At 37.4% G+C, this 27,252-nt stretch overlaps 1 protein-coding gene across 1 annotated transcript in view; it reads right to left on the reverse strand.

Annotated features, from left to right (window-relative positions):
* Positions 1-417: 417 nt before the first annotated feature.
* LOC308250685 (putative ATP-dependent RNA helicase DDX60) overlaps positions 418-27,252 on the reverse strand; it is a gene marked incomplete at both ends in the record, with an annotated part of 79,164 nt that continues 52,329 nt past the window's right edge. Inside the window, 13 exons of the mRNA XM_080673378.1 lie at positions 418-526; positions 626-688; positions 3,392-3,543; positions 5,251-5,393; positions 8,160-8,307; positions 9,811-9,932; positions 12,589-12,733; positions 12,880-12,984; positions 14,953-15,153; positions 15,781-15,885; positions 21,594-21,746; positions 24,556-24,700; positions 25,999-26,157. Coding sequence (XP_080529504.1) covers positions 418-526; positions 626-688; positions 3,392-3,543; positions 5,251-5,393; positions 8,160-8,307; positions 9,811-9,932; positions 12,589-12,733; positions 12,880-12,984; positions 14,953-15,153; positions 15,781-15,885; positions 21,594-21,746; positions 24,556-24,700; positions 25,999-26,157 — 1,750 coding nt within the window. The remainder of the gene's footprint in view (positions 527-625; positions 689-3,391; positions 3,544-5,250; positions 5,394-8,159; positions 8,308-9,810; positions 9,933-12,588; positions 12,734-12,879; positions 12,985-14,952; positions 15,154-15,780; positions 15,886-21,593; positions 21,747-24,555; positions 24,701-25,998; positions 26,158-27,252) is intronic.

Here is a 27,252-nt window from a genome sequence, read left to right on the forward strand (position 1 = left end):
GGGAATGTCTTTGGTTGACCTTCCCAGTCGTAGTTGCTCTGAGATTGGACAGTTGATCAGGGATAGCTGGCCTGAGTATGCCTCGAGGTGATTTTCAGGAAGGCCCTAAGGGTAGATTAAGGGTCAGGACCTGTGAGGAGGGGAGAAGCCTAACTAAGTTGGTCCAGGCAATCAAGCAGGTTTTTGTCATCAGGAGAAAACAATTCAGCTAATCATTTAGGAGGCAAAGAATGGGAGTTGGGAGGGTATGTTGAGGATTGTCATAGGTACACAGGGTGTTACCTGTAAATCTAATCTATGTCATAGAAGGAAGGGTGGTTCTTTGCAATAAACCATTTCATGAGACACAAAAGGGCAAGAACATTTCATGGCCATTTCTGTTTCCTAGGAGCACAGTACTTGGGTAAAATGTAATATTCAGTCTATTGCTTTTTTCCCTAAAACTGAATTGAATGCTTTACCCAGTTGTTTAAATGCTAACACAACATTGTCATCTTCATCATCACATAATTCACTCAGTGAAATCCTGTAAAAGATTAAGTGTTTAAATTACTATCATTGTTATTTTTACTTAATGGTACTTAGCTGGTTATATGATCTTTAAATGCAAAAATGTTTACTATACCTGATAGACTGAACAGTAAGTGCAAAATCCCTGATAAGAGTAAAAGCATCTCCCATATTTAACCTAGGGGGAGAAAAAAGACAAAGTAACATTTAAAGAATACATTGGTTTTTGGTGTGTTATCAATCTACTGTAAAGGAAATAATAAATGACTACCTAATTCTGACCTTTCCACAAAAAGTTAAAACAGATATGGAAAGACTGCAGAAAAGTGTTTGTGTCCTTTGCACCCAGTATTTTACTATGCTCATTTTACTCCTAAATTGACTAAACTAGTAGAGGCTAATCATTTCTATAAAAAAATTATGACTTGCAGTTTTTAAATATCAGCATATTATTATTTCTGATTTTAAGTATTTCACACATGTTCAAAGCAGTGCCAAATATAAGAGATGTCACTGAAAATGCAGTGTAGGCAGCTCCAAGGACCCATCTTCTCACAGAAACATCAATAGATATATACTACATATATACATATATACATCTGTTATATGTATATATGTATATATGTATAATACACATATATGCATAAATGTATTGTATATATGTATATATGTGAACTGTCAGAATCAACCTTGTTAGAACTCTGGAAAACAGTCAAAGGTTTAACTCAAATAATGAAAAAGGTTAGAATAGGCAGGGGAAAGCTTTGTGACATCGTTATTTGCCCTCTCCCCACCATCCTTCCAGCACAGGGGCAGTCTGTGTTCCCAGTGTGGCCCTGATCCCTGATTCCAGGGGGAGCAGAGCTGACCTTATTAACAAGGGGTGTGTTCATCTGTCCTAACCAGTCTGGCAACTATGCAAAGGACTGAGGTGAGGCGCTTGTCTTTGTTTTGCCTAGCTTGACACTCAGGAAGGACAAGTGGAAAGTCAGAGGAACCACTGCAGCTGCCTAGGGTGAAAGATTACAGTTGGGTCAACACGATTGAGTAATGAAAGCCTGTGAGAAAAAGCTGGGAAAGAGTAACCAGTATATTAAACATTTAGAAAACGGTTCTTATACCTCGGGCAGAATGCATGCTCAGGAAAGACCTGAGAAGACCCTCTGGCTAGTCTCTAAGATTAGTGCAAGCAGGAAGTGAAGGGTAAGGCAGAATTGTCAATAAACTAAGTGTTGATAGGTGTATCTTAACATAGAGCCAAACTGAAAAAATTGGGAGAAATTTTTTCTTCATTTTTCCTCTCCTTCTCCTCTTCCTCCTTCCTCTTCTACTCCCCTTCTTGTGTTCAAAAACATCTTCGTCAAAACACTAGCTGAATACACACTAAAGAAATAAGGATTTCAGAGATCACACACAATGAAGAATACATACTTAAAAAAAATTTATTTAGAAAAGCCAGTAAGCAAAACAATAGCTATTGTGAACAGCTAGAAACAAAAACAACAAAACCTGAAAATAGAGAAAATTTCAGAAATACGTTTTAAAATTCAAAATGTACAGTTCTCAAAAACAGTTTTGAATCATGAGAAGAAACAAGAAAATGTGCCCATCCTATATAATAAAAGAGAAACATGTAAATTGACTGTACCTCTGCTATGCTCACCAGCCAATCAGGAGTGAGTATGCAAATTAACCCAACAAAGATGGTGGGTTAATTTGCATACACAGGCACCAGACAGAGAGCAGAGCAGAAGAGCCAGCGGAGAGTGGAGCGGCTTGGGGAACTTGGCTCCCCAAGCCATCAGATGGAGAGCAGAGAGGGAGAGCTGGAGGCTTGGAGGACTTGGCAGAGCGGAAGGCTGTGGGATGGAGACAGAGCAGGAAGGGAACACCAAGAGCGCAGGGAGCACCAGGAATTCTGGGAATAGTAGTTCTGGTGGCAGCCTCAGGACCGAAAGCGGAAGCCCAGAGCACAGGGAGCACCAGGAATGCTGGGAATCATAGTTCTGGTGGCAGACAGATCTCCTAGACACTAGAGCAAAGTGAGCCTGGAGCAAGTTACTATTGCGGTGGGGGATGGAGGGAAAGCAAAGGTGAGAGACATAAGTAAAATCAGAGTGTCTAGGAAAAATTAAAGGGAAGATATCCTAAAACTTCCAGGAAATCTCCACCAATGAAGCAAAGAAAAAAAGCCTCTATTATTCTGTGAGCAACAAACCAAACTGTGTTGGGATCTCAGACAATTTGCTCATATGATTGCAAAGACAGACAGAAACTCCTGGATTGGAGAGGGCTCCCTGAGGGCTCCCAGATTGGAGAGGGTGCAGGTCAGGCTGAGGCACTTCCCCTCCCCACCCCACAAACATGAATCTTTGTGCACCAGGCCCCTAGTTGACTGATAAAATTATCAGAAACTATCCTGTAGAAACAAAAAAGGTATAAGACATAAGAAACAAATACAAATATGGAAAAGGAAGTTCTTCCTCATCAGTAATTATTTTAAATGTAAATGAATTAACTTATTTGATTAAAAGATAAAGACTAGTCAAACGGATAAAAAATAAACATCATCCAACTATATACCCTTGGTTTAAGGAAAATGTTTAGCAGCTAGATAGAGGTGGTTGTTGTACAACATTACAAATGTACCAAATGTTGCCAAATTGTTCACTTTCATATGGTTATTTTTATGTTACATGAATTTCCCCTCAATAATAAGTAGCATTTTAAAATAGTTCCGAGTAAAATGCATCTTCATCACTCTTCTTAAATCATTGCATCTTAAAATTATCCTCATAAGTTACAATGCCACAGCACAACAAACATTAATTACACACACACACATATGTCTATAAAGATGTTAAAATAGAAGAAGTCATACCAATTATCCAAAGTGAGTGCTGACAGGGAACGGTTTTTATAGAAGTTCAATACATAACCATTCAATGGACACTTCCTTCCATTCGTATCATATTTATTCAAGCAAAGGAAAGGGATGTTTTGAACATTCACATCAATTGTTCGTAACATAGCCTGAGGAATGCAGAGATTTTAGAACGTTAGCATTTTCCTTTGAGATATGCTTCAATCTATTATAAAACTTGATTATTGTGGTTCATGACATCTAGCTAACTGAAACAACCCAATATATTTTAATAAAATATTGTCAAATGCTCAGTGTTTTAAAGTTCTCCAAACTTTAACATAAGTGACCAAATAAAGTCAGTAAAACATCAATATTCAAAATAGTAAAACTATTTTTTAAATCACAAAAACTATATATCTAACTTATTCAGAATTTGAAGAGACATAGTCACTTTTACCATCAGAAATATATTACAAAATATTTTTAAAATAATTTTTCCTGAAAAGATATTTGTGAGCTTACAAACTTATATTGGTATCAGCTACATGCAACAATAATAGTGCTTGCTCTTTTTTTCCCCCCACATACATCTATTTTGTCTTGCAGGATATAAGTATCTGGTTTTGTCCAAGGATATACTCACAGTCATTGGAATTTATTTCCCACCAACATGCTATGGATAAGCTGTCAGGGTTGAAGGTAGAACTGGCAGTCTCATTACTCCCAATCTTATGGGGCAGTAAACGAAGCAGCTCTTGTGTCAATTTTAAAAAATAAAGTGCTTGATATGGCCCGGCCAGCATGGCTCAGTGGTTGAGCATCAACCTGTGAACCAGGAGGTCACAGTTCGATTCCCGGTCTGGGCATATGCCTGGGTTGCAGGCTCGATCTCCAGTGTGGGGCATGCAGGAGGCAGCCAATCAATAATTCTCTCTCATCATTGATGTTTCTCTTTCTCTCTCTCTCCTCTCTCTCTCTCTAAAATCAATATATATATATATATATATATATATATATATATATATATAGTGCTTAATATGTATTGAGTTTCTACTCTTCACTGAGCACCATTTTTAGGTGCAGGGATCACAAAAGTGAAGCAAACACAATCTGCCTCAAATAGTTTATAGCAGAGCACCAATGTTTGGGGGTTTTTTATTCTATTTTTTAACGCTTATTATTTTTTTCAATTACAGTTTATGTTCAGTATTATTTTGTATTAGTTTCAGGTGTACTGCATAGTGGTTAGACAATTATATACTTCACAAAATGTTCCCCCGATATTTCCAGGACCCACCTGGCACTGTTCATAGTTATTATTGACTACATTCCCTATGTTGTACTTTATATCTCCATGACTATTTTGTAACTACCAATCTGTACTTCTCCATCCCTTCACCTTTTACACCCAGTCCTCCAACCCTCTCCCCTCTGGCAGCCATCAGTCTGTTCTCTCTACAAGTCTGTTTCATGTTAATGTGTATTTTGAACTTAATTGTTCTAAGATAGCTCCCAATATTCCTCATTTCTAGCAGGAGAGACTGATGTTGCCAGTCTCTGGTTCCCACCTGGAGTGGTAAGTGCTTATGCTATAGTGATTCACACAAGTAAGATAACATCATTCATACATGATTATTAACTGATAAAATAACATTATTTTTGTTATCTAAATACATTTTTCTATTTTAAAACTACTTATATATACAAAAGAGAGAGAGAAATTTTTCCCCCTACTTCAGTGAAAACTACCATTTTAGAATATGAATAAGACGGTGGTGTTTTACTGGACTCTTAGCTAGTATTATAATCAATGAAATTATTTCTCTTAAATGATAAACAGGATACAAGGAAGTTACACAGCAAAATTTACATACATCATTTATCACACCAACATCAAATAAATCTTGATCAGTTATGTTGGACAGGCAAGCAAACGGGGAGACAGCAGTTCTGCTCTCGGTCCCAGGCATCAAATGAGAAACCAGTTCAGAGTCTTCACATTCTTTACCTGAAAAGTCTAATAAGAAATCAAATGGAAAATCAAATAAGAAAATAATTAAACTAAATGATTTAAAACAAATCATACTTGTTTGTACCATTAGTACTGGGCAAATTATTCGTTTAAAAACAAAAACAAACACTAAAGTATTTGAGAGGAAAATGTAAGGGTTATGTTGCCAGATGATCACTGAGAAGACCTTCATAAGCTAAAATCATTCTGGCATCTGCTAGTGGATCTATTTTTTGTAGTTATCAATTGGTCCAATTGGGTAACTCCTTGTCTATCCACTCAGAAATTAGAAAGACACTATTGACAAAGTAGAAAGCATGCTTCATTGGACACTAATGGATCCGAGGACCCCAGGTCAAAAACCAGGGGCATCCACCTGTACTTTAGAATGAATTTCATTATCAGTTCATTCTTCTCAAGATCCTATGGACCTACAAAAATTGCAAAATTACTCATAATAGGATTAAAATTTGACATCATGCCCACTGTCTTACACTATTATTACTCATATTCCAGCAGAAGGGAGGAAATCCCTACTTCATTCACCAGGAAGCGAAAATAACAGAGGAACATTTCTAGGTCTTGTGGAGCTCACTCATGTCACCCCAGGCCTGAGTGGTGAGTTTGGGAAAGGAGCTATTGTCATGTCCATCTTAAATTGTCTCTTACTATCTATCTATCTATCTATCTATCTATCTATCTATCTATCTATCTATCTATATTTCTGTCATCTTCCCTTCTGTCTTCCTCTACTTCTTCCTTCTCTGACTTCTTTCTGTGACAATAACACTCTTGTTTCTGTGTCTCATTGTTTCTCTTTGAATAATTCACTGCCTTTCTTCAGTTGTTTTCTCTGCCTCCCTTTGTCTGTCATGTTTGTTCTTTTGTACTTTTCTCTATTGTTGTCTATTTTCTGTCTCACTCTCTTAGTCTGTCTGTCTTCTATCTTTCTGTCCATGTGTTTGTCTCTTCCTATTTTTCTATTTCTGTTTCTCTCTCTCTCTCTCTCTCTCTCTCTCTCTCTCTCTCTCTCTCTCCTTCCTTGTGTGCCACTCTATGGATCTATTCCTCTATGTATCTCTGCCTTTCCCACACACACTTCTCTGTGTCTTTCTCTGTCAGCCTTTCTATTTGTCTTTCAATCTCTGCTTAAGATCCACCTGATTACTCAGAAGATACATACCATGTTTTCTAATTCAACTTTATCCACATTACTCCCTTGTAAATTGTTCAGTTGATCCCAATTTAGGTGACAAATACAAATGTCTAATGTTTGACTTTTAAGCATGAAAAATTAAATGTATGACTAGGATTTATTATAAGTAACCTTTCCATTTTTAACAGTTATAATTATCTGGCATTATTTGTTTTAATTAGAGGTGGTAATTGCACAACATTTTACTAAACCAAATGCTACTTCAGTACTATATGGTACTTGGAAATTACATAATTGTATATTGTATATATGAATTCCACCTCAATTTTTTAAAGAAAACTTTGGAAAAATTATGCCTATTATTTTTCAGTATTATTTATTCACATGCCATTTCTTATAAATTATATTTGTTTCCTAATGCTGATGTAGCAAATTACCACAAACTTTATGGTTTAACACAATCCAAATGTATTATCTTACTATTCTGGAAATCAGAAGTCTAAAACAGGTCTCACTAAGCTAAATCCAAGGTATAGTCAGAGCTGTGTTTGTTCTCTGGAGGCTCTAGTAGAGAATCTATTTCCTTGCCCTTTTCAGCTTCTAGAGGCTGCTGTACAGTCCTTGGCTTGTGGCCCCTTCCATCTTCAAAGCCAGTGGTGACTGGTCAAATCTTTCTCATGTCACCTCTTTCTAACTCTGATTCTTCTGCTTCTCTTTTTTACTGAAAAGGGCTCTTATGATTACGACAGAGGAGTTTGATTCTCTGGTAACAGGAACACTTACACTCTTTTCTATGAAGTTGACTCATTACCAGCTAATTTCTCCTTCCATGGTTGAATTAACTGACTATTTTCTCTTTGCCCTTCATAAGCCTCTACATTCCAATATAATATGCTATCTGGAAATATGAATAAACCAAATCAGTCCTTACTGCTCCTTTTTATTTTTCTCCTTGATTCTTCTGGAAAACAGAGTTCTGCCACATTCCCATTTTCTTCTTAGTTTTCAATCCTTCTATCTTTCCATTTGGGGGTCCTGGGTGTGTTCTCTACTTCCAATCCCTTTACTTTATCTGGAATACATTACTGAATTTTTCTTATATTTTTATTTTCTTTTTCATTTATTCTGTCCTTTACTCAAAGACATGGGCAAAGCCTTAATTTCTTTAATGTCCCACCTAGTATTCAAGGAAGTAGAGCATACTGATGACCACTAACAAATATGCCAATATTCCTTTTCTTATATTTCCAAAGTTAATTCAGATTTGAAATTGTAACTAGTTAAGAGCATCAATATCTACTAAAAAAAATAGCATCAATTGGAAAGGAGATGCTTTAGAATAAATTTTAGACCAACTTATAATGACTTCTGAAAATATAGAAATATTTTAAGTACTTAGGGTTAAATCAAATCTATGGTGGCTTAGCTAATTTCAAATTATATGATTTCAGTATACAATTTCCACAGCATAAATCTGAAGGATTATGCTAGTTTCCTGTGCATTCTTTTTGCAATAGTTTTATCCTTATTTTGTAAAGCGAGTTTTATCTCAACATATTTACATTTATTTTCTTTTATGGATTTCACATTCTCTTTATGTACATTCACAATCTTACCAATTTCTGAGAGAGGTAGTTGGGATTCTTTTGTCATGTCAGCCAACTTAGAAATTGTTAGGAGGAAGGAACCAAAATTCTCTTGAATTCTGGTGTTGTGTTCCTCTACCACTGCAGCAAATTCCTTGGGAAGATCATCTAGAATTACCTAGGAACAATGAATTTGATTACTATTGTTCTATGTGTGTTTTTAAAGCAGAATATTACCAAAGCCTGTGAGACACGGGGTCATAATATATTTAAAAGTCTGGATGAAAATATAGTTTAAATTCTATTATTTATAAAAGTATAAGTAAAAATCTAAAATCACTTGTGATCCTACTGTTACAGTAAGTAGTGAGTTAGGTATTAAAGGAGAAGGGAGCTAAACTGGCTAAGCCTGATCCACTAGGAAGCTACAGCTTCACAGACACCTTGGGGACAGGCACATCCTTGGCCAAAGTCCCAAGCAGGCAGAAAGACCATCTTCCCCAGGGAACAACTGGATTACGGGGGGAGGGATAAACACCATGTGCACTGGCTCATCCAAGACCAGGTGACTTCTCTCTGTAGAAGAAGTCCAGCCTCTGGGTCCACAGGCCAGGCCCGTACATGTCCCTAGGGGGAAATCTCTTTGCTGTGCACAAGCACAGCAGAAGCCAGATGAGGAAGCAGAACTTTGAGGCATGTGCAGTAGGAGCCATAGTGGTGACCATGAAGGGGAGGAGTCTAGCCTGGAAAAATCAGGGGAAAGAATCAGAGAGAATAAGGGCACAAAACCCCAGGAGATTCAGGAAATGGGGAGGGCCCAACATAGCCCCCAGAAGATAAAAGAAAGTGACTGGATATTTTTAAAGGAAGCCTACTCTTGCCCAAGCCCAAGGCAAAGGCCCGTCTTGGTAGCACCCACACACTCGCTCCCTTTAGCCAAATGGAAGCACCAAATGTGAGCCAGACAAGAACAGAGATTTTGCTGGATTGCTGGATCACTGGAGCCTTGGATGAGGATTCATTTCATGCAGTTCTGCATCCAGGCCCTCCTCCTGGGCTTGGTGGGGACAAGTGCGGGCCTGGGGACCCATAGGCTGGACTTCTTCTACAGCGAGAAGGAGCGGAGCCACCTGGCCATGGAGGAGTCATTGGGCATGGTGTACCTGTTCCTTTGTTTTCCCTCCAATAAATCTTCCACTAAACCTCAACTCCTCCTATGCATGTACCTACTGTACTTCATGTTCACTATGCTCACCTTTCCCATAATTATATCGTACTTCTAATTTCTTGTCATTTGGCAAAGAGTAGAATTCCCAAGACAGTGATTTCCAATGGCTGTTAAACTGAGCATTCTTGTCTTCTTGTTTCAAATTAAATGTTACTGTGGCCATTATTTCACCATTAAATGTAATGATTGAGATTATCTTCAGTGTAATAAAAGGTTCTATTCACTTGCTAAAAATCTCTAACAGGAATAAAGTTTTCCATTTTTACACAAGACCTAAATCTTTTCCTCAGCTGAGAAGTCACTTTACACCGAAAACTGACTGAGACATGGTTAAGAGGTAACTCTAGTCAATGACAGCAAAATTTTATTACAGGAAAATACGATTGCATTGCATGTTATAATGCAAAAATGTTACATAGAATAGCAAGGTTATGGTTATATATTTTTTCTTACCACTGAATGAGAAAATTTCTTTTTAAAGTTTTTCACACAGGGAGGAAGATAATGTCTTCCAAAAAGATTTGCTAACACCACCACTAATGTTTCCATCACTTCTTCAGAAAAGCTCTTTTGGCCTGTTTAAAATAAAGGGTTTAATTTTTCAAAACTTTAGAGAAAAAGATTCATCATTTTAGAAATATACTGAGTCAGTTCTTAATACCTAAACTTAAAATCTCAAGGTAAGACACCTTTGAAAAAGTCACTTTCCAGATGTTTGGTGAATTTTTTAATAAATTATAATGTTACTTTATAATAATGAAGATTAATTGACCTCCTACTAACAGACTCTTGGTATCATTAAATCCATTCTTAGCTGAAGTAAAAAACAAACAAACAAACAAACACAGCCATTTGGCCTTTAGTTCTGGAATTGCCCTGGACTCCGCAGGAGTCCTCAAACTACCACCCGCGGGCCACATGCGGCCCACCAGGTGCCGCTGCCTGTCCTGCTTAGCAGCCGACTCGTCCCGGGCCCACAGTGCGCATAGGAATTTGTTCATAGTGTTTTTTTTAAACTATAGTCCGGCCCTCCAACAGTCTGAGGGACAGTGAACTGGCCCCCTGTTTAAAAAGTTTGAGGACCCCTGCTATGGGCTTCAAACCCTCCCTTTGCCACTTTGTTTTACTCAATTTTCCACCTCTCTTCAACACCTACTAAGGAAAGAAGGCCATATGCTGCTTTCCAAATTCCTTATCTGCCATCCCAGGCCAGATGTTAACCACACCCACTCTGCCTTTGGCACAACTACAGTCCAAAAAAAGCTCACAACTATACCTATTGACATGCTCCTGATATTTCTCTCCCTGGAATATTTGTTTCCTACATTTCCATATGAGCAAATTCCTGCAATATTTTAGCAACTAAATTTCAAGGGAAAACCTATGTCGATTTCCAAATTTCAATCGGGCACCATATCTAACAGAGTGCCATGACCACACTGATAACCCCTCATGTGAGAACGTGGAAACAAGCCACAACTGACTCAACTCCTGGAGAAATGCAGAACATGAAGAGTGAGCTCCCAGACTTCAAGCAAGCAAGCAAGCAAACTAACAAAGCACCTTAAATTAATGTGTTTATATTGATAACATCATAGCAATTTCTTTCAGTTGTTTTTGATTCCTTTAATTTTTTGATACATTACTCACAGTATGTATAAAATAAGTAAAATTTAATGATTATTATTTTTATGATCCTTTCATGAAGAACTATTTATACTAATAATAGAGGAATATGCAAAGTGTCCAGGAAGCCGTCACGTAAGGACCAATCAGGACGGGGTGGGGCCATGGCGGAGAGCTCTCAGCACGCTTGTGCCGGGGGTCCGAAGGGCACGGAGAGGAAGGGAAAGCAGATAGGCAGTTAGGGCAATCAGGCCAGGAGGGGGAGAGCAGATAGGCAGTTAGGGCGATCAGGCCAAGAGGGGAGAGCAGATAGGCAGTTAGGGGATTCAGGCCAGGACGGGAGCTCACATAGGCAGTTAGGCGATCAGACCATAAGGGAAGAGCAGATAGGCAGTTAGGGTGATCAGGCTAGGAGGGGAGAGCAGATAGGCAGTTAGGGGAATCAGGCTAGGAGGGGAGAGCAGATAGGCAGTTAGGGGGATCAGGCTAGGAGGGGAGAGCAGATAGGCAGTTAGGCGGATCAGGCCAGGAGGGGAGAGCAGATAGGCAGTTAGGGGGATCAGGCTAGGAGGGGAGAGCAGATAGGCAGTTAGGCGGATCAGACCAGGAGGGGAGAGCAGATATGCAATTAGGGGGATCAGGCTGGCAGGGGGGAGCAGTTAGGCAGGCCAGTAATGAAATGAAACAGTAAAAAAAAAATTAAAATAAAGATAACAATTCCTGACCTTTACTTGTGGTAAATAAATAATAAAAAAAATAAAGCACATATGTACATACGTCAAAATGACGGAACTTTTTTTTTTTTTTAATAAAATACTGTAAATGGGAGATGGCAAGGTAACCACAAAACGACGAACATTGAGTCCAACGTAACCCAAGGACAGCCTGTATAATATTTTAATTATTTTTAATGTCATTTTAACAAAAGTTAGTAACTTACTGAAAATAAAATCAACAATAGGATATTAATTATATATTTGAGTTCATTTGAATGTAGAACAGATCACTTTATTTCTCTCTATAGCAAATTTAAATTAAATTTCATTATGTCAAAGTTATAAAAAAGAGCAAAAATAACTTATGATTTAAAAAAGGAAATAATTACAGAGGACAATATTGTGATGCCAACATATTCCTACAGTTACATGTGATTTTGAACTGTTAGCTATATATTTTACTAAGATACAGCTAATGATTAGTACCTAAATGTGAGGATATCACAAAGAGGCCTGTTTTTCATGTCCATGGCCAGGTATAAGAAGGATAAATTAGTGATTTTACATATATTATTACAATTCTTGAATAATAATATTTATTATTCTAAGGTTTTATTTTTTTAATTTGAAGCACATTAATAGTCATTAGAATATTTACAGTATTTTACAAATATACCATGCATATATTAATATTTTTATAAACATATATAGTGTTATAAAATAAGAAAAATGTTCAAAGTACATTAAAAGAAAACACAGTTAGAAAGTCACACCTTCAGAGGTGAATGCATTCTGAGGAATATATGGTTATATGCAACTACACATGTGCTCTGTGTGTATTTGTGCACACATTTAATGAGTAAATGTTTGGAAAAGAATAATTGCTTACCTTTTATCTTGGTTGGAATACACAGTTTGTGAAATAAGCGTTTCTTCAGCAAGCTTACTAAAACAAAGTTTGCAGGTTCATGGTAGTGCAAATGTGACACAAGACCAGAATATCCAATGGGAATACATTCTTGATTCAGATATTCCTAGAAATTAATTTTATCATGTTAACCTGGTCTGTAGATCTCAGCAATACCAATCAAAGAAGTTATTAATAAAGTCCCTTTTAGTACAGTAGATTTAAACATATGTACTAACACCTTAATTTAGTGGAATTAGGTTTAAATCTTACCTCTCTGACCAAGAATTGCAAAGAATATATAAAGTAAAACTTTAACATGCAATTTATCTTTGGTTGCTTGAAGGACATCAGTGAATATTGGAGAACTGACAATGCCTATATATACATATAACAAAACATCAAGTTAGATATTAAGCACATTTTATAGTGCGCCTTCCAAATGTAATATACAAAAGACAACTAAACATTCCTATTATAGAACAGGGTGCTATATATACTTATGTACAACTTATAATAAATTATATGTTTTTTATATTTCATTAAAATATATTTTTATTGATTTCAGAGAGGAAGGGAGAGGGAGAGAGATAGAAACATCAATGAGAGAGAATCATTGATCGGCTGTCTCCTGCACAACCCCTACTGGGGATCGAGCCTGCAACCCAGGCATGTGCCCTTGACCAGAATCGAACCCGGGACCCTTCAACCTGCAGGCCAAGACTCTACCCACTGAGCCAAACCAGCTAAGGCATGTTTTTCATATTTTTAACTAGTGGCCCGGTGCACGAAATTCGTGCACGGGGGCAGGGGTGTTCCTCAGCCCAGCCTGCACCCTTTCCAATCTGGGACCCCTCAAAGGATGTCCTACTGCCGGTTTACAGGGATTGGGCCTAAACTGGCAGTCAGACATCCCTCTCACAATCCAGGACTGCTGGCTCCAGCCACTCACCTGCCTGCCTGCCTGCCTAATTGACCCTAACCACTCTGCACGCTGGCCTGCTTGCCCCCAACTGCCCCCTGCCACCAGCCTGCTCACCTCCAAATTCCCCTCCACCAGCCTGATCACCCCAACTGCCTCCATGCCAGCCTGCTCACCCTCAACTGCCCCCTGCTGGCCTGCTTACCCCCAATGGCCCCACCCCCACCAGCCTGATCTCCCACAACTGCCATCCCATCCTGGCCTGATCTTCCCACCACACCCAAGCTCCCAGCCCCTCCTTTTTTTCTTTTTCTTTTTTTTTTTTTTCAGCGCCTCCTTGAGTGGAGACCAGGCCTGGCTGGAAGCAAGTATCTGGGATTTATTTATCTTCTATAATTGAAACTTTGTAGCCTTGAGCAGAGGCCAGGGCCGGCCAGGGAGGGTGGGAAGCTTGTCTTCCTCCATCGCCGGGGCAACCCAAGCCTCCTGCTGGCTCCATCTTTATGGCTGTCGTCATCTTGGTTGGGTTAATTTGTATACTCGCTCCTGATTGGCTGGTGGGCATGGCTTGTGGGCATAGCAGAGGTATGGTCAATTTGCATGTTTCTCTTTTATTAGTGTAAATTAGGCATTGAATATTGCTTTATTATATTACTGTAATTATTATTTATTTTAATTAGGCATTCCATAATGTTTTATATTATATGTGTGTGTGATAGAAAATGGTAATAAAATATTGAGGGAAAGATAAATAATTACACCTTAATATATAATAGGTGACAAGTAAAATTTCTCTATATAAAAGCCCAGTGACAAAGAATGGCGGAATGACCAGAACTACCCTGAAACAACCAGTGGCTATGACATACACTGCAGCAGCCAACCAGACTGATCCGGGTCCCAATTGCCCCCACCCCCCTGGCCTGGCCCCTGTTCAGCCTCCAACACCCTGATCAGGGGCGGGCTGGCCAGCCAACTGCCTGTGGCCCCTCCCCACCACTGGCCTGGCCCAATTGGCCCCTGGACCGCTAGTATGGTATAAAAATGTAAAACCAAGAATTATGAATGTTTCAGTCTCTTTTACATTTTTAAACCATCAGTTATTTATTTGAATTTTTTTTAATTTTTAAATCACACATAATTACAGAAAAAAAAAGTTTCTTTTCTAATTTTACAGAACCCAGGAATAATTATAACAGGACAACCATGGGCTTAATTTTCCAAATGTTTGAAAGCATGAAAATTAAAAGCATGTTTTTGGGCTGAATTAGGGTATTTATAAAGTAGAATCAAAAGTTACAGAAGTTTATTTACAGCACATTAATATTTTATTCCCTTCAACTTATGTAAATTATGTAACTTATAAAACTGAGCTTAAATAATGATGTTTATTTAAGTTATTTAAATAAAATGAAACCGTGTACCTTTGCTTTGGCATCCTCCTTGTCATCTGCTTTGGCAACTAAAAGCATAAGTCTGAGAACCAAGGATATACTTAGAGGAAATTGACCCTTCAGTTTGGGCACATTCGATTTTAAGAGCCTTTCTATCTTAGGTAATGGAATATCATAGAAGAACACATTTCCTATAAGATCTTCTCCACGTCTTCCTGCACGACCAGACATCTAAAGAGATGATCACATAACACTTTTAAATCATTTCAAGTCTTGTCTCTATAAATAATTAATATCTAACTTACCTATACCACATTAAACTTTCAAAAATCTTGAAAGAGTCTTTGTTGCTTGCATATTAATTTTAGCAAAGTTCAATATATTATTTTACTTTACAAATATATTATCAAAGTGTGCTTGCTTTTTAAGTAATGCCTATGTTTTCAGATCATGACTGTTAAAGCAGGGGCAATTTCTTATTTACCAATGTATTTCCAGAAACTAGTCTGAACTGAGAACAATGTAGACACTCAAATTATAATTGTAGGTGCTTAGCACCTTTGAGTTCTCAGAAGATGTGGTTACCTCTTCTTTCTATTATTGTTGTTTGAGTTCAATAATATTTATCAAAGCAGGAATATTCTCAGGTAAACTAATTTATTTATCCAATCAATAAGTGTTCAAAATGTCTTTAAATGTAACCATTCTCATGCAATGTCATATATCCAGGACCATTTTAAAACATTGTGTTATTTTAGTCCAAATGTTTTAAAATAAATGTGGTTTTATTTTGGCTTATTGAATAAATGTTCCCAATCCCTAATATGCAACTATAATACAGGCAGGTTGTATAAATACCTGTCGAAAGTTCAAGGCATCCAAAAAAACAGAATCTTCCATAAAAACAACAGATTTACATGGCATATTAATTCCCAAAGCAAGGGTGGAGGTAGCTGTTATCACCTGAAGGTGAAGGATAACAATAACAATAACAATAACAATAATAATAAAGTTAACATAGATACATAAATGTGTGCATAGTCTTTAAATATTGACTAGGTTAAACCCTGTGAAATTAGTTTTCTTGAGTAAAACTCCAATGGGAAGTAGGTGCACCAAAAATACAGATGCTACATTTTCTTTTAGAATATTAATATTTCCTTAATATTAAAATTACTTAGAATTTTTATATTGCAAAATGATGTAAAATCACAGCCATCCAGTAAGCTTTTAATTTTTTGCATAAACAAAAGCACCAGGTTGTAAAAGGAATATTAATTTTACATGAAAACATTTCTAAGAAAATAGAATAATAGGGATAAACACAGAGAGCACGGGGACCAGGTCACATGGAGATTAAAAAACCACTCTAGCCCTGGCCAGGCGGCTCAGTTGGTTGGAGTATCATCTCATGCACCATAAAGTTGTGAGTTCCATACCAGTCAGGGCACAGACCTAGTTTGTGGGTTGGATCCCCGTTTGGGGCACATATGGAAGGCAACCTATTACTGTTACACTCTCACATTGATGCTTCTCTCTCTCTCTTCCTCTCTCTCTAAAGTCAATAAACATATCCTAGGGTGAGGATGAAATCAAACAAAAAAAAACACACACACACACAACACTTTAAGCAGTTTAAGAGAAAGTGGAGTAACATGATATTCATATTTATAAAAATGTTTTGGTTAGTCTGTAAACTAATTTTAGGAGGTGATGAATAGAAAATGAATTAACTTATAGGAGCTTTTAGATTATTCTGGAGAAGATGCCATGGTGTATTGAGTAGAAAATGGTATTCCCAACTGAGTTAAGATGTACATATAAAGGGCATTTCCTGGGATTTTGCTTTCTTACCTCAAATTAAAGATACTATTTTGACACATATTGCTTAGTAAAGACTGAAGGTAACAGCTAGAATTTGTCTTATTTCTATCTTATCCCAATCCCACTTGAGGTTACTTATACCCTTTTTTGCTTCTCTTTTCAGTTTTTTATACATTTTTCTTAAGTACTACTTTAGTTCCACCACATAACTTCAGCTATACAGTATTTTATTTATCTATCAACTCTATATTTTCTTTATTTCCATTATGCTTTTTTCTTTATATATTTTTATACTGCAATTATGTAAAAATGTTAAATTAGTATACCTTTCTAATGGTGGGACATTCTGTAATGATTTTATCTTAAAAGATATTTTGTTTAAGATAAACCTAACCACATTAGTTTTCTTTGGTTGTCATTTACATTTATTTTCCTTTCAATTCTTTTTTCCCCAATGTGTCCCATATCATCAACACCTAGTTGGATATTTTGTTAATCAACTTCAAAAATGTTCCTCTTAATTAGAGCCATTAAGTTAATATGAATCAGCTTATCTATATATATAAAAGGCTAATTGACCAACCATCCATCCATCTGACTGACAGACCAACTGACAGGCCAGTATATATGACACACACTGGCAATTTAAAAATTAATGTTGACTCGCACATCTGCGATGCATATAAAGCTCTCGCTGGCACCAATCACACACGACCAACAGGCTGGTACATATGACATGCACTAGCAATTTAAAAATAAACATTGACTTGCGCACTTCTATTATAGAGAAAGGGCAAATAGTGATATTAAAATATTTTGTATTTTAATTTTATAATAGTATATTACATATACTATTTTGACATGTAATTTTTTGCAGTAACGTAATTACTGCATGAATCTTTCTTCTAATCAATTTCCTTTCAATGTGCACAAATCTGTGCACCAGGACACTAGTTTAATATAATTGTTATATTTGATGATCTGGCTACCATTTTATACGGTTAGTCACAGTGTTTTAAATTTTTTTGTCTGCTTTCTTGGTCCTAATTCATTCAGATATTTTCCATGCCACTTATTTTTCCTCTGTAGTTTGGATGTTGAACACTCAAATTCTAAGTTTATCCTCTCTTTAGATATTACCTCAAACAACCTCCACCTGACCTATCTGATTTGTGGATAGAGCGTCAGCCTGTGAACTGAAGGGTCGCAGGTTCGATTCTGGTCAAGAGTACATGTCTGGGCTGTGGGCTCCATCCCCAGTAGAGGACGTGCAGGAGGCAGCCAATCAATGATTCTCTCTCATCATTGATGTTTCTATCTGTCTCCCCTCTCCCTTCCTCTCTAAAATCAATAAAAGTATCTTAAAAACACACACACACAACAACCTCCACTTCTGAAATATACACTATTGTAACATATATTTCTCTTTTTTATTTCATGGTGTTATTTTTATTCAGATAACAAAAGTTTTAATTTCACTATATTTGTGTTTTTCTAAGATTACTCTTTTATGTATTTTTAAACATCTTTAATTTTCCTGAAATTACTGCATTTTTCCAAGTTTGAAATTTTCTTTTAAGTGATGAAGCAAAACGGCAAACACTCTCAGTTTTTATTTGTCTAAAATTTTCCACTTTGCCCTTATTCTGGAAAAATAATTTTGTTGTGTATAAAACTCTAAATTGGAAGTTATTTTCTTTAAGTTTCTGAAGGTAAAATTTCATTTATTTCTTGCTTCCATTTTGCTTTTTAGATTTTTTTAAAATATATTTTTATTTATTTCAGAGAGGGAAGGGAGAGGGAGAGATAGAAACATCAATGATGAGAGAGAATCACTGACCAGCTGCCTCCTGCACGACCCCAACTGTGGATCTGGCACACAACCCAGGCATGTGCTCTGACTGAAAATCAAACTGTCATCTTCTGGTTCATAGGTCAACACAACCACTGAACAACACTGGCCTGGCTTCATTTTGACAAATCAGATGTCACTCTGTTACAGCACTCTATTTTCTCAGAGTGCTTTTAATGTGCCTTATCCTTAAGGCTATTTTCTAACAGAATATAGAACATATTAAAACATATAAAGTCAAACTAGCAGAACTACAAAGAGAAACAGAAAAATTTACATTAACATTTTCTATTCTCAATAATTCTACTTTCAATAATTAATAGAGGGTAAAAAATAAAATTACCAGTAATACAAATTTAAATTAAGAAGCCTCCCAGAACACTGAAATCAGTACCTACAGAACACATTTTAATGCATGTATAGAATATATTGCTAAATAAATTTTATTTTTAGAACGCTTTTAGATTTACAGAAATTTGCAAAGATAATACAGAGTTCCTATACCTGTACCCAGTTTTACCTACAATTAACATCTTAACTTGACCCTCTACATTATTATTAACTAAAGTTCATACTTTTTCCAGATTTTCTCAGTTTTTACCTAATGTCCTTTTTATGTATCTACCCAGGGCATCACATTACATTTGCTAGGCATGTCTCCTGTGACTCTTCTTGGCTGTAACTGTTTCTCAGGCTCCTCTAAAAGAAATCGGGGCTCTTTGGAGACATGACTTATTCTAAGACTGGGACTGAGCATCTTACTTTGCCAGAATGTAAGGAAGTGTTTAAAAACAAACAACTCACAATGAGGGAAGCATGCCAAAGGGTTACAGGAAGCAAGTGAAAGAGCTCTCAATTGCCAAAATTGGAACAATTTGAACAAGAAAAAAAGTACAGTAGCATTGAATTATAATCCAAAGCAGAAAATAAATATCCATGTGCCCATATTGATATACATATATGTTGGATACATAAATAAATGAGAGAGAGAAGGGACACAGCTCTTATACAGAAGAATTCTAAATAATTTATGTAGATACTTCAACTATAAGGAGGTAAAGTATAACTAACCTCCTACTCCTTATGCATGGGCCATACATAGTGATTTCCTTCCAAGGAGGACAGTATGGAAAGTGAGATTAAAAGGTTACTTTATAGTGGAAAAGTCTAACAAATATGATCTCAGCCAGGTGCTGAAGATTAACATCCATAGTGATGTCATGTCCATAATCTATAACCCTGAGATAATATGATGAGAATGATACGTTACTTATGTGGTCTTTCTTCAAGAAACCCATAAGATCCCATGTGATCATGGGAAACACATCAGAGAAATCCCAACTGAGTAATATTCTACAAAATAATCTGATCAATTATCCTTACAAGCATCAGGATCTTCAAAAACAAGGTATATCTGAGAAAGTGTCACATCCAAGAAAGCTTAAAGAGGACTGACAAGTAAAATGTTGCATCTTGGTTGTAATTGTGGAACTTAAAAAGGACATTGCAGGAATAACTGAGGAAGTCTGAATAAAGAATAAACTTTAGTTTATAAAAATTTGTCAATATTATTTAATTGTAACAAACTAGAGGCCCAATGCAAGAAAATCGTGCATGAGTAGGCTTTCCTTCCTCCAGTTGCCGGCACCAGCTTTCCTCTGGCACCCGGGACCTGGGCTTCCCTCTGCCTCCAGCTTCGTGAGGAAGGACATCCAGAATGACATCTGGAATGACGTCCAGTCTAATTAGCATATTATGCTTTTATTATTATAGATGTACCATACTAATGCAAGATGTTAATAAGTGAAATTGGGTGCATGGCATATAAAATGCTCTCTACCTTGTACCCACAACTCCATTTTTTTAGCCATAATACTCAAAATTGTCAAGGTGAAGTAAACAAATACAGTCATTCTGGAAAGAAATTTAGCAATGTATTTCTAGAGCCTGAAAATCACTTTTGCTCTTTGAAACAGTGATTTCACTTTGCAGAATCAGCTGATCCCATCAACAACCAGAATTGATGATATCTCTATATATAAAACCCTACTTGCAAATAGGCCGAACGACAGAACAACCAAACCACCGAACAACCGGTCGCTATGATGTGCGCTGACCACCAGGGGCACACGTGGAACATGATGGAACATGGGATGGTGGAACAGGTGAGCGGGGGCGCCAGACCAAGGCGGGATGTCGGTTGCTGTCATTGGGGCAAGCCTCTGGTGATTACTGAAAATTCTTTACTCCTGCACGCCATGGTCCTGCCCAGCGCTTGCACCTGCTGCCGGCACCAGCCGCACTCACATCTGCTCCCAGCGCCCAGCACCAGCTGGGTGCTTTCAGCGGGTATGAGCAGTGGCTGCTGGCCCTGATCACCCCTCAGGGCTTCTCCACCTCCCCCTGCTCCTGAGGGGTGACTGGGGCACCTGCTAAGGGCACCAGTCCCACTTGCACCTGCTGCTGACAATGGCCCCAACTGCTCTGTGCTGTCAGCGGGTGCAAGCGGTGGTGGCAGCAGACAGGGGACTGGGTGCTGCGGCGGGAGGGCCCAGGCGGGGGTGCGGAGAATGGGCCGAGACTCGCCCCTGTGCCCACAGCTGCCTCCTGGTCCACAGTTCCTTTCAAGGTGCACGGATTTGTGCACTGGGCCACTAGTATGTTTATAAACAACAATTTCAACATTAGAATGTTTAAATGAAGTATATATGTATATAATGATGCACTGATACAATGTTTATTATATAATGCTAATTAATAACAAACTTAATTATGTACTATTAGGCAAAGTAGACAGGATCCCTAATTGCATATATATATTATTTATAACCTATGTAAAATGTATTTAAAAGGATGGAATAGAATATGCTAAAATGTTAGCAGCATATCCCTCCCAGTGAAGAGGTTATGGGGCGGGAGATAGAGTGACTATCCTACTCAGGCCGAAGGAATGAAAGCACTGTTTTTAGGAAAGTTATCCTCAAAGTTCACCAACCTTGACGTGCTTCAGTCTGAAAAGCATCTCCACAACTTGTCTTTGTCTAAATTCCATCGAACCGTGGTGATATCCAATGCCCCGCCTTAACAGACTGTGTAGTTTGTAGCATTGTCTTGTTCCTCTCAGTCTGTGTAAGATCTTTGCCAAAGTCTGAAATACCCCAAACAAAGAGTCTGTAGTGTCAAATGAAAGCATTGATCCTTCAACTTAACAATGATGTCAGGTGTAAAAAGATTGTTTAGAAATCAGTTCAGAGTTGGACACACTTAAAACAATAGTATGTTTAAGGCCAGAACCCAAAGCCTATTTACACTACAAAATGTCTATTATATTTTAGTAGAGTGGTTTCATAGTACCTGACATTCAAAGCTCCATATCTTTCTGACACAAGCAAATGCAACCCAACCTTATATGTGGTGATCCTTTCTTCATCCATTTCTTCATCAGGAACATGTACCCCATTTTCTTCCCCATACCCACTGGGTGGTCGAGGCCTAGCCATGATTCCAACTGCTTAATCACTGGACTGAACTAAGGGATCCAGCTCACCCTGGGGCAACAAGGACATACTGAAGGGACAGGATAAGAGGTGGGTGAGGGACCAGAGTGCCCTGATGTTAGTACCCAAAAAATTCTCAGCTTAGTCTGACTTGCTACCACTTCAATTTTGTTTTATTTTTGCTGTTAATTCAACTCTAACTTGCTGAGTTTCTTTTTTATTATCACCTCCAGTCATGTCTGACCAGTATTTGTTGTTCTCTCTCTTCCTTCCTTCCTCTCTCCCTCCCTCCCCCTCTCCCTCCCTCCCCCCCTCTCTCTCTCTTTCTTTCTTTCTTTCTTTCTTTCTTCCTTCCTTCCTTCCTTCCTTCCTTCCTTCCTTCCTTCCTTCCTTTCTTTCTTTCTTTCTTTCTTTCTTTCTTTCTTTCTTTCTTTCTTTCTTTCTTTCTTTCTTTCTTTCTTTCTTTCTTTCTCTCTCTCTCCATGTCTTCCAGTTTATCTTTTATCTGTTATCTTTGTGTCTGTCACTCCTCCCCCTGAATCTTTCCCTGTTTCTCTCCCTCTGCTTCTACACTTTTCTCCTTTCTCTCTCTCTCTGAAACTCCGTCTATTTCTGTACATTTCTTTGTCTGTATCTGTCAGTCACTGCTATTGTATCTTTTTCTTCTCTTTGTCTCTCTTTCCTAATCACTGTTTTTGTTTCTCTCTTTTCTTTTTTTCTTTTCTCTTTTTTGCCCCTTTACTCGCATTCTGCCTCTTTTTCTCCCCCTCTCAATTATTGTACAAGCCAAAAAACAGGTAATAAGCACAATTCTCTGACTATTACACGAACAGTTAAGTCAACCAGAAAGCATTTCATGAGCAACCATTGTTTAGCATTTCTGAATGAGCTGTGGCATCAGGGAGAAGTATAAGACAATCATAACTGCACAGTTTCAAGTTTGAAGAACTAGGTACAAGGTAGGTAAAAAACTGACAAGGAAAATTTTTCAGAAGACAGGCAAATATGATTTTCAGTTTCTTTTAGCAAGTTGTTGCTTAAGCCTATAGCTGAGATAAAAGATTTTTACATTTGATATTTATATATGTCTACATAATGGAATAGTTATAATTAACTTCAATTAATGAAGACATTTTCATAAATATTGGAGTTATACTTTGGCACAAATCGTCAAGCTGCTTTTAATAACTGTATAAACTCACACAAATTATCTTAATTTCTCCAGCCTATAACTTTAGTCTCCTATCCATTGTTTCAAGATTAATTTAGATTAAGTATGTTACATGTTTTATAAATCCCATATCAAACTATAGACATCATATACATTTTTTTTTCTCAAAATATATTTCACTGATCTTCCACAAAGAGGAAGGGAGAGAGACAGAGAGCCAGAAACATCGATGAGAGAGAAACATCGATCAGATGCCTCCTGCACGCCCCCCACTGGGGATGTGCCTGCAACCAAAGCACATGCCCTTGACCGTAATCAAACCTGGGACCCTTCAGTCCACAGGCTGACACTCCATCCACTGAGCCAAACCAGCCAGGGCCATCATATACACTTTTATGTACTAAACTAGAGGCCTGGTGCATGAAAATTCATGCACTGGAGGGGGGGTCCCACAGCCCGGCCTGCCCCCTCTCACAGTCGGGGAGCCCTCATGGGTGGGAGGCAACCCGGCGATCAGGGGAAGTCGACACCCCCATCACACCTCTGCTGCTGCCACTGCTGGCAGCACAAGCCTTGGCCAGCCCTGGTTACCTGAGCCTTGGGCAGCCCTGGGCAGCTGGGCAGCCACCATCTGAGGCTTGCCTGCACCTTGGGCCATCCCTGGGCTGCTGGGGGGCTGAAAGGACTGGGAGACTCCAGAGGCAGGCGCATGGGGCTGAGGGGACTGAGGGCTGACATCTTGTGGCTGTGGGTACCGCCATATTTGAGGGCGGGGCAGTCAATTAGCATATTCCCTCCTTATTGGCTGTGGGCGCCGCCATCTTTGCAACAGCGTGAGGGTCAATTAGCATATTCCCTCTTTATTAGATAGGATTGTGCTCCTCCAAAAAATTGTGCACTCCTAGGACCTCAAGATATTACTGTATTTGGTGATGGAGTCTTTATAAAGTAATTCAATTAAAATGAGGTCATTAGGGTGGGCCCTCATCCAATATGATTAGTGTCCTTATAAGAAGAGGAAATTTGAACACAGACACATAAAAAAGAAGATGATATGAAGATACAGAAAGAAGATGACCATGTGCAAGCCGAGGGGAAAGACCTCGACAGATTCTTCCCTCAAAGCCCTCAGAAGGAAGTGACCCTGCCAATACCTTGACCTCAGACTCTACTCTCCGGAACTGGGAGGAAATAAATTTCTGTTGTTTAAGCCACTCACTCTGTGGTTCTTTGTGGTCCTTAGCAAGTCCATTCACACACTTGCATTACCCTTGTTTCTTTTCTCTTACCTGATAATCCACAACTGTATGGTCAGTATAAGTACAGTCTGGAGAAATTTTATAATGCTTCTTAAGCTGTTTTTTAATTTCCTTTATTTCAGCTTCTAATAAAATGATTCTTTGAATTCTAGCACCTGAATCTGAATTAAAATAACTGAATATAGAAAATAGGAAAATGAGTAAATATATTGATTATAGCATGTTCTTTAATTTTTTTAAGTTTGAGGTTATGTATATAAATGCTAGGTAATTCAAACCTCAAACACAATGCCCCTATTAGAGGATATTCATCAGGCCTTAATTACCTCAATTGTCTCTGTATAAACTTACCATTTAAGTACACTTTAAACATATGCATTAATATGCATCTAACACGAAATAGAAAAACCTCCTGTACCTCTCCCATATCTCATGTCAACCAAATTTTAATTTATTTTCTATATCCAATGGAACAATATGTTTTACATTAAATATGATGGAAAAATTCAATTATCCTACTAACTGCATGCAAATTCTTAATAGTTGAAGAAGTATAGAAAAATTTTATCTGCTACTCTCTTCTTTTAAACACATACTGTAATTGATTTTCAATATGTGCCAAAATTAGCATTGAGCAATGTATTGGAGTACTTCTCAACAAGTCATTACTCTGGTGAAATGACATATGGAGAAAGGGTCACCAGCATGTTGGGCCATTAGAGTAGGCCCGGTTCAGTCATCCTCTCTGCAATTTTACTCTAAGACCCAAACCCATTTTATGTGATCACCCCCATCTCAGAAATATATCTGAAACAGTCAGAAAAGAATAACTTATTGTATTATGGTTATTATTTCTCTCAAGAGAAGGTAAAGATAAATGCTATAAAAGAATCCTGAGGAGGGTGAGACTTATGTAACTATTATCAGAGTTATGTAACAAAATTCATGCATCATGTTTTTCAGGTTAATTTGTACATTAGAATGAAACAAAAATACAGGCATTTATTTATATACTTATATACTTTATGTTAAGACAATAAAGGCATAAAGATGCAAAAATCATATTTCCTTTGTTGTGTTAAAAGAAAAATGTGTTAGTGAACTTGTTCTGACTAATCAGCTGGTTGATATTCTAATGGCTATCTTTTTAAACAATTTATTTTTAGCAATATGCAAACTTGCAATTTCTAAAAAACAAATCTATAACTTGCATTTCTAAGAAAAAGAAGCTATTATAACGAAGAAAATTATTATAAACGATTGTATGATTACTAAAATATTCAAACAATCCTCTCTTGGATGTCCCCACAAAAGTGAAGTATAATTAAATTAACTTGATGTATCATAAAAAGAGAAAAAGTCACATTATTATGTTATAAAAACAAGTTTGAATTTATAATTTATAAAAACAGCTGAACACCCATGCATTTTATTAAACATTTAAAATTCCACAGCTCAAGTAAAAATACTCACGCAGCAATGTTTCTTTTTTGAGATTTTATTGCTTTCCATAGTTTCTTGTTCAAAATTTTCTTCTCTCTTTCAGAATTTGGATCATCATGAGTAATTTGTTTGCTTATCAAATGTGTAAGAAGTCGTGAAGCTGAAAATTCCACTGAGTGAATGTTAAATCTAAATTAAAAATATATGAGAATTTTTAATAATTGCATGTTCATATCAATCTTATATATATATATATCATATATATTAGATACATCTCATATTACTTATAGCTCTATCACATATATGAGAGATAGATTATATATATATATATATATATATATATATATATATAATCATATAAGTTTTATTCATAATCTACCTTTAAGTTGTTCACTTTGTAGATCTTGCTTTGTTTCAAATGGAATATAACAAATTAGATGTAGGTTTCCTCACCTTTCCTCTTGTTTAGAATATATACACTTTGAGACCTAATCCCTTTGTAGCCTGGCTGGCATGGCTCAGTGGTTAAGCATCAACCTATGAACCAGGATGTCATGGTTAAATTCCCAGTCAGGGCACATGCCAGTTGTGGGCTTGATCCCCAGTGTGGGGTGTGCAGGAGGCAACCGATCAATGATTCTCTCTCTCTCTCTCTCCCCCTTCCTCCCTCCCTCCTCCTCCTTTCCTCTCTCTGGAATAAAAAAACAATATTTTAAGTGTCTTTAACCACCCTAGCCATTATTTTCTCTTCCCACTAAACTTTGAAGCACCTAATGTCTTTATCACATATTTATTTAAAATGTATATATTATGTTATACTGTTGAGGGACAGACTTTACAATTAATAATTTACTGTTTTACTCTCCTATGTTTCCAGAGATGACAAATATCTCCTCATATTCTCTATTAGCACCTAAAGAATGCCTTGAATTCTGAAATGTTGAGTAACTGTTTATATACTTACTGGCTAAAGTATTGAGTCTAACTATTTCAAGGTCATATACAACCACTCTTCCAAGGATATCAATTCCTTAAGGGCAGTCATGGATTGCTTCTGCATCCCTGAGTCCTGGGCTTAGCACCAATGAGCAAAGTGAAATGAACTGAATGTAAGCTCATTTCATCCATATAGATTGATGAAATATTTCCCAAAGGAAAATCATTATTTTAAGTATAATGAAAACATGATTGCTAATTATTTGATGTTGCTACTAAGCCCCAGCTCACTTTTCTTTTAATGCTCTTAAGGGAAAATAGGAAAAAGGAAACTAGCAGAGTGAAGGG

The sequence above is a fragment of the Plecotus auritus genome (assembly GCF_963455305.1).
Source record: "Plecotus auritus genome assembly, chromosome: 6".
In the NCBI taxonomy this organism is placed as follows: Eukaryota; Metazoa; Chordata; class Mammalia; order Chiroptera; family Vespertilionidae; genus Plecotus; species Plecotus auritus.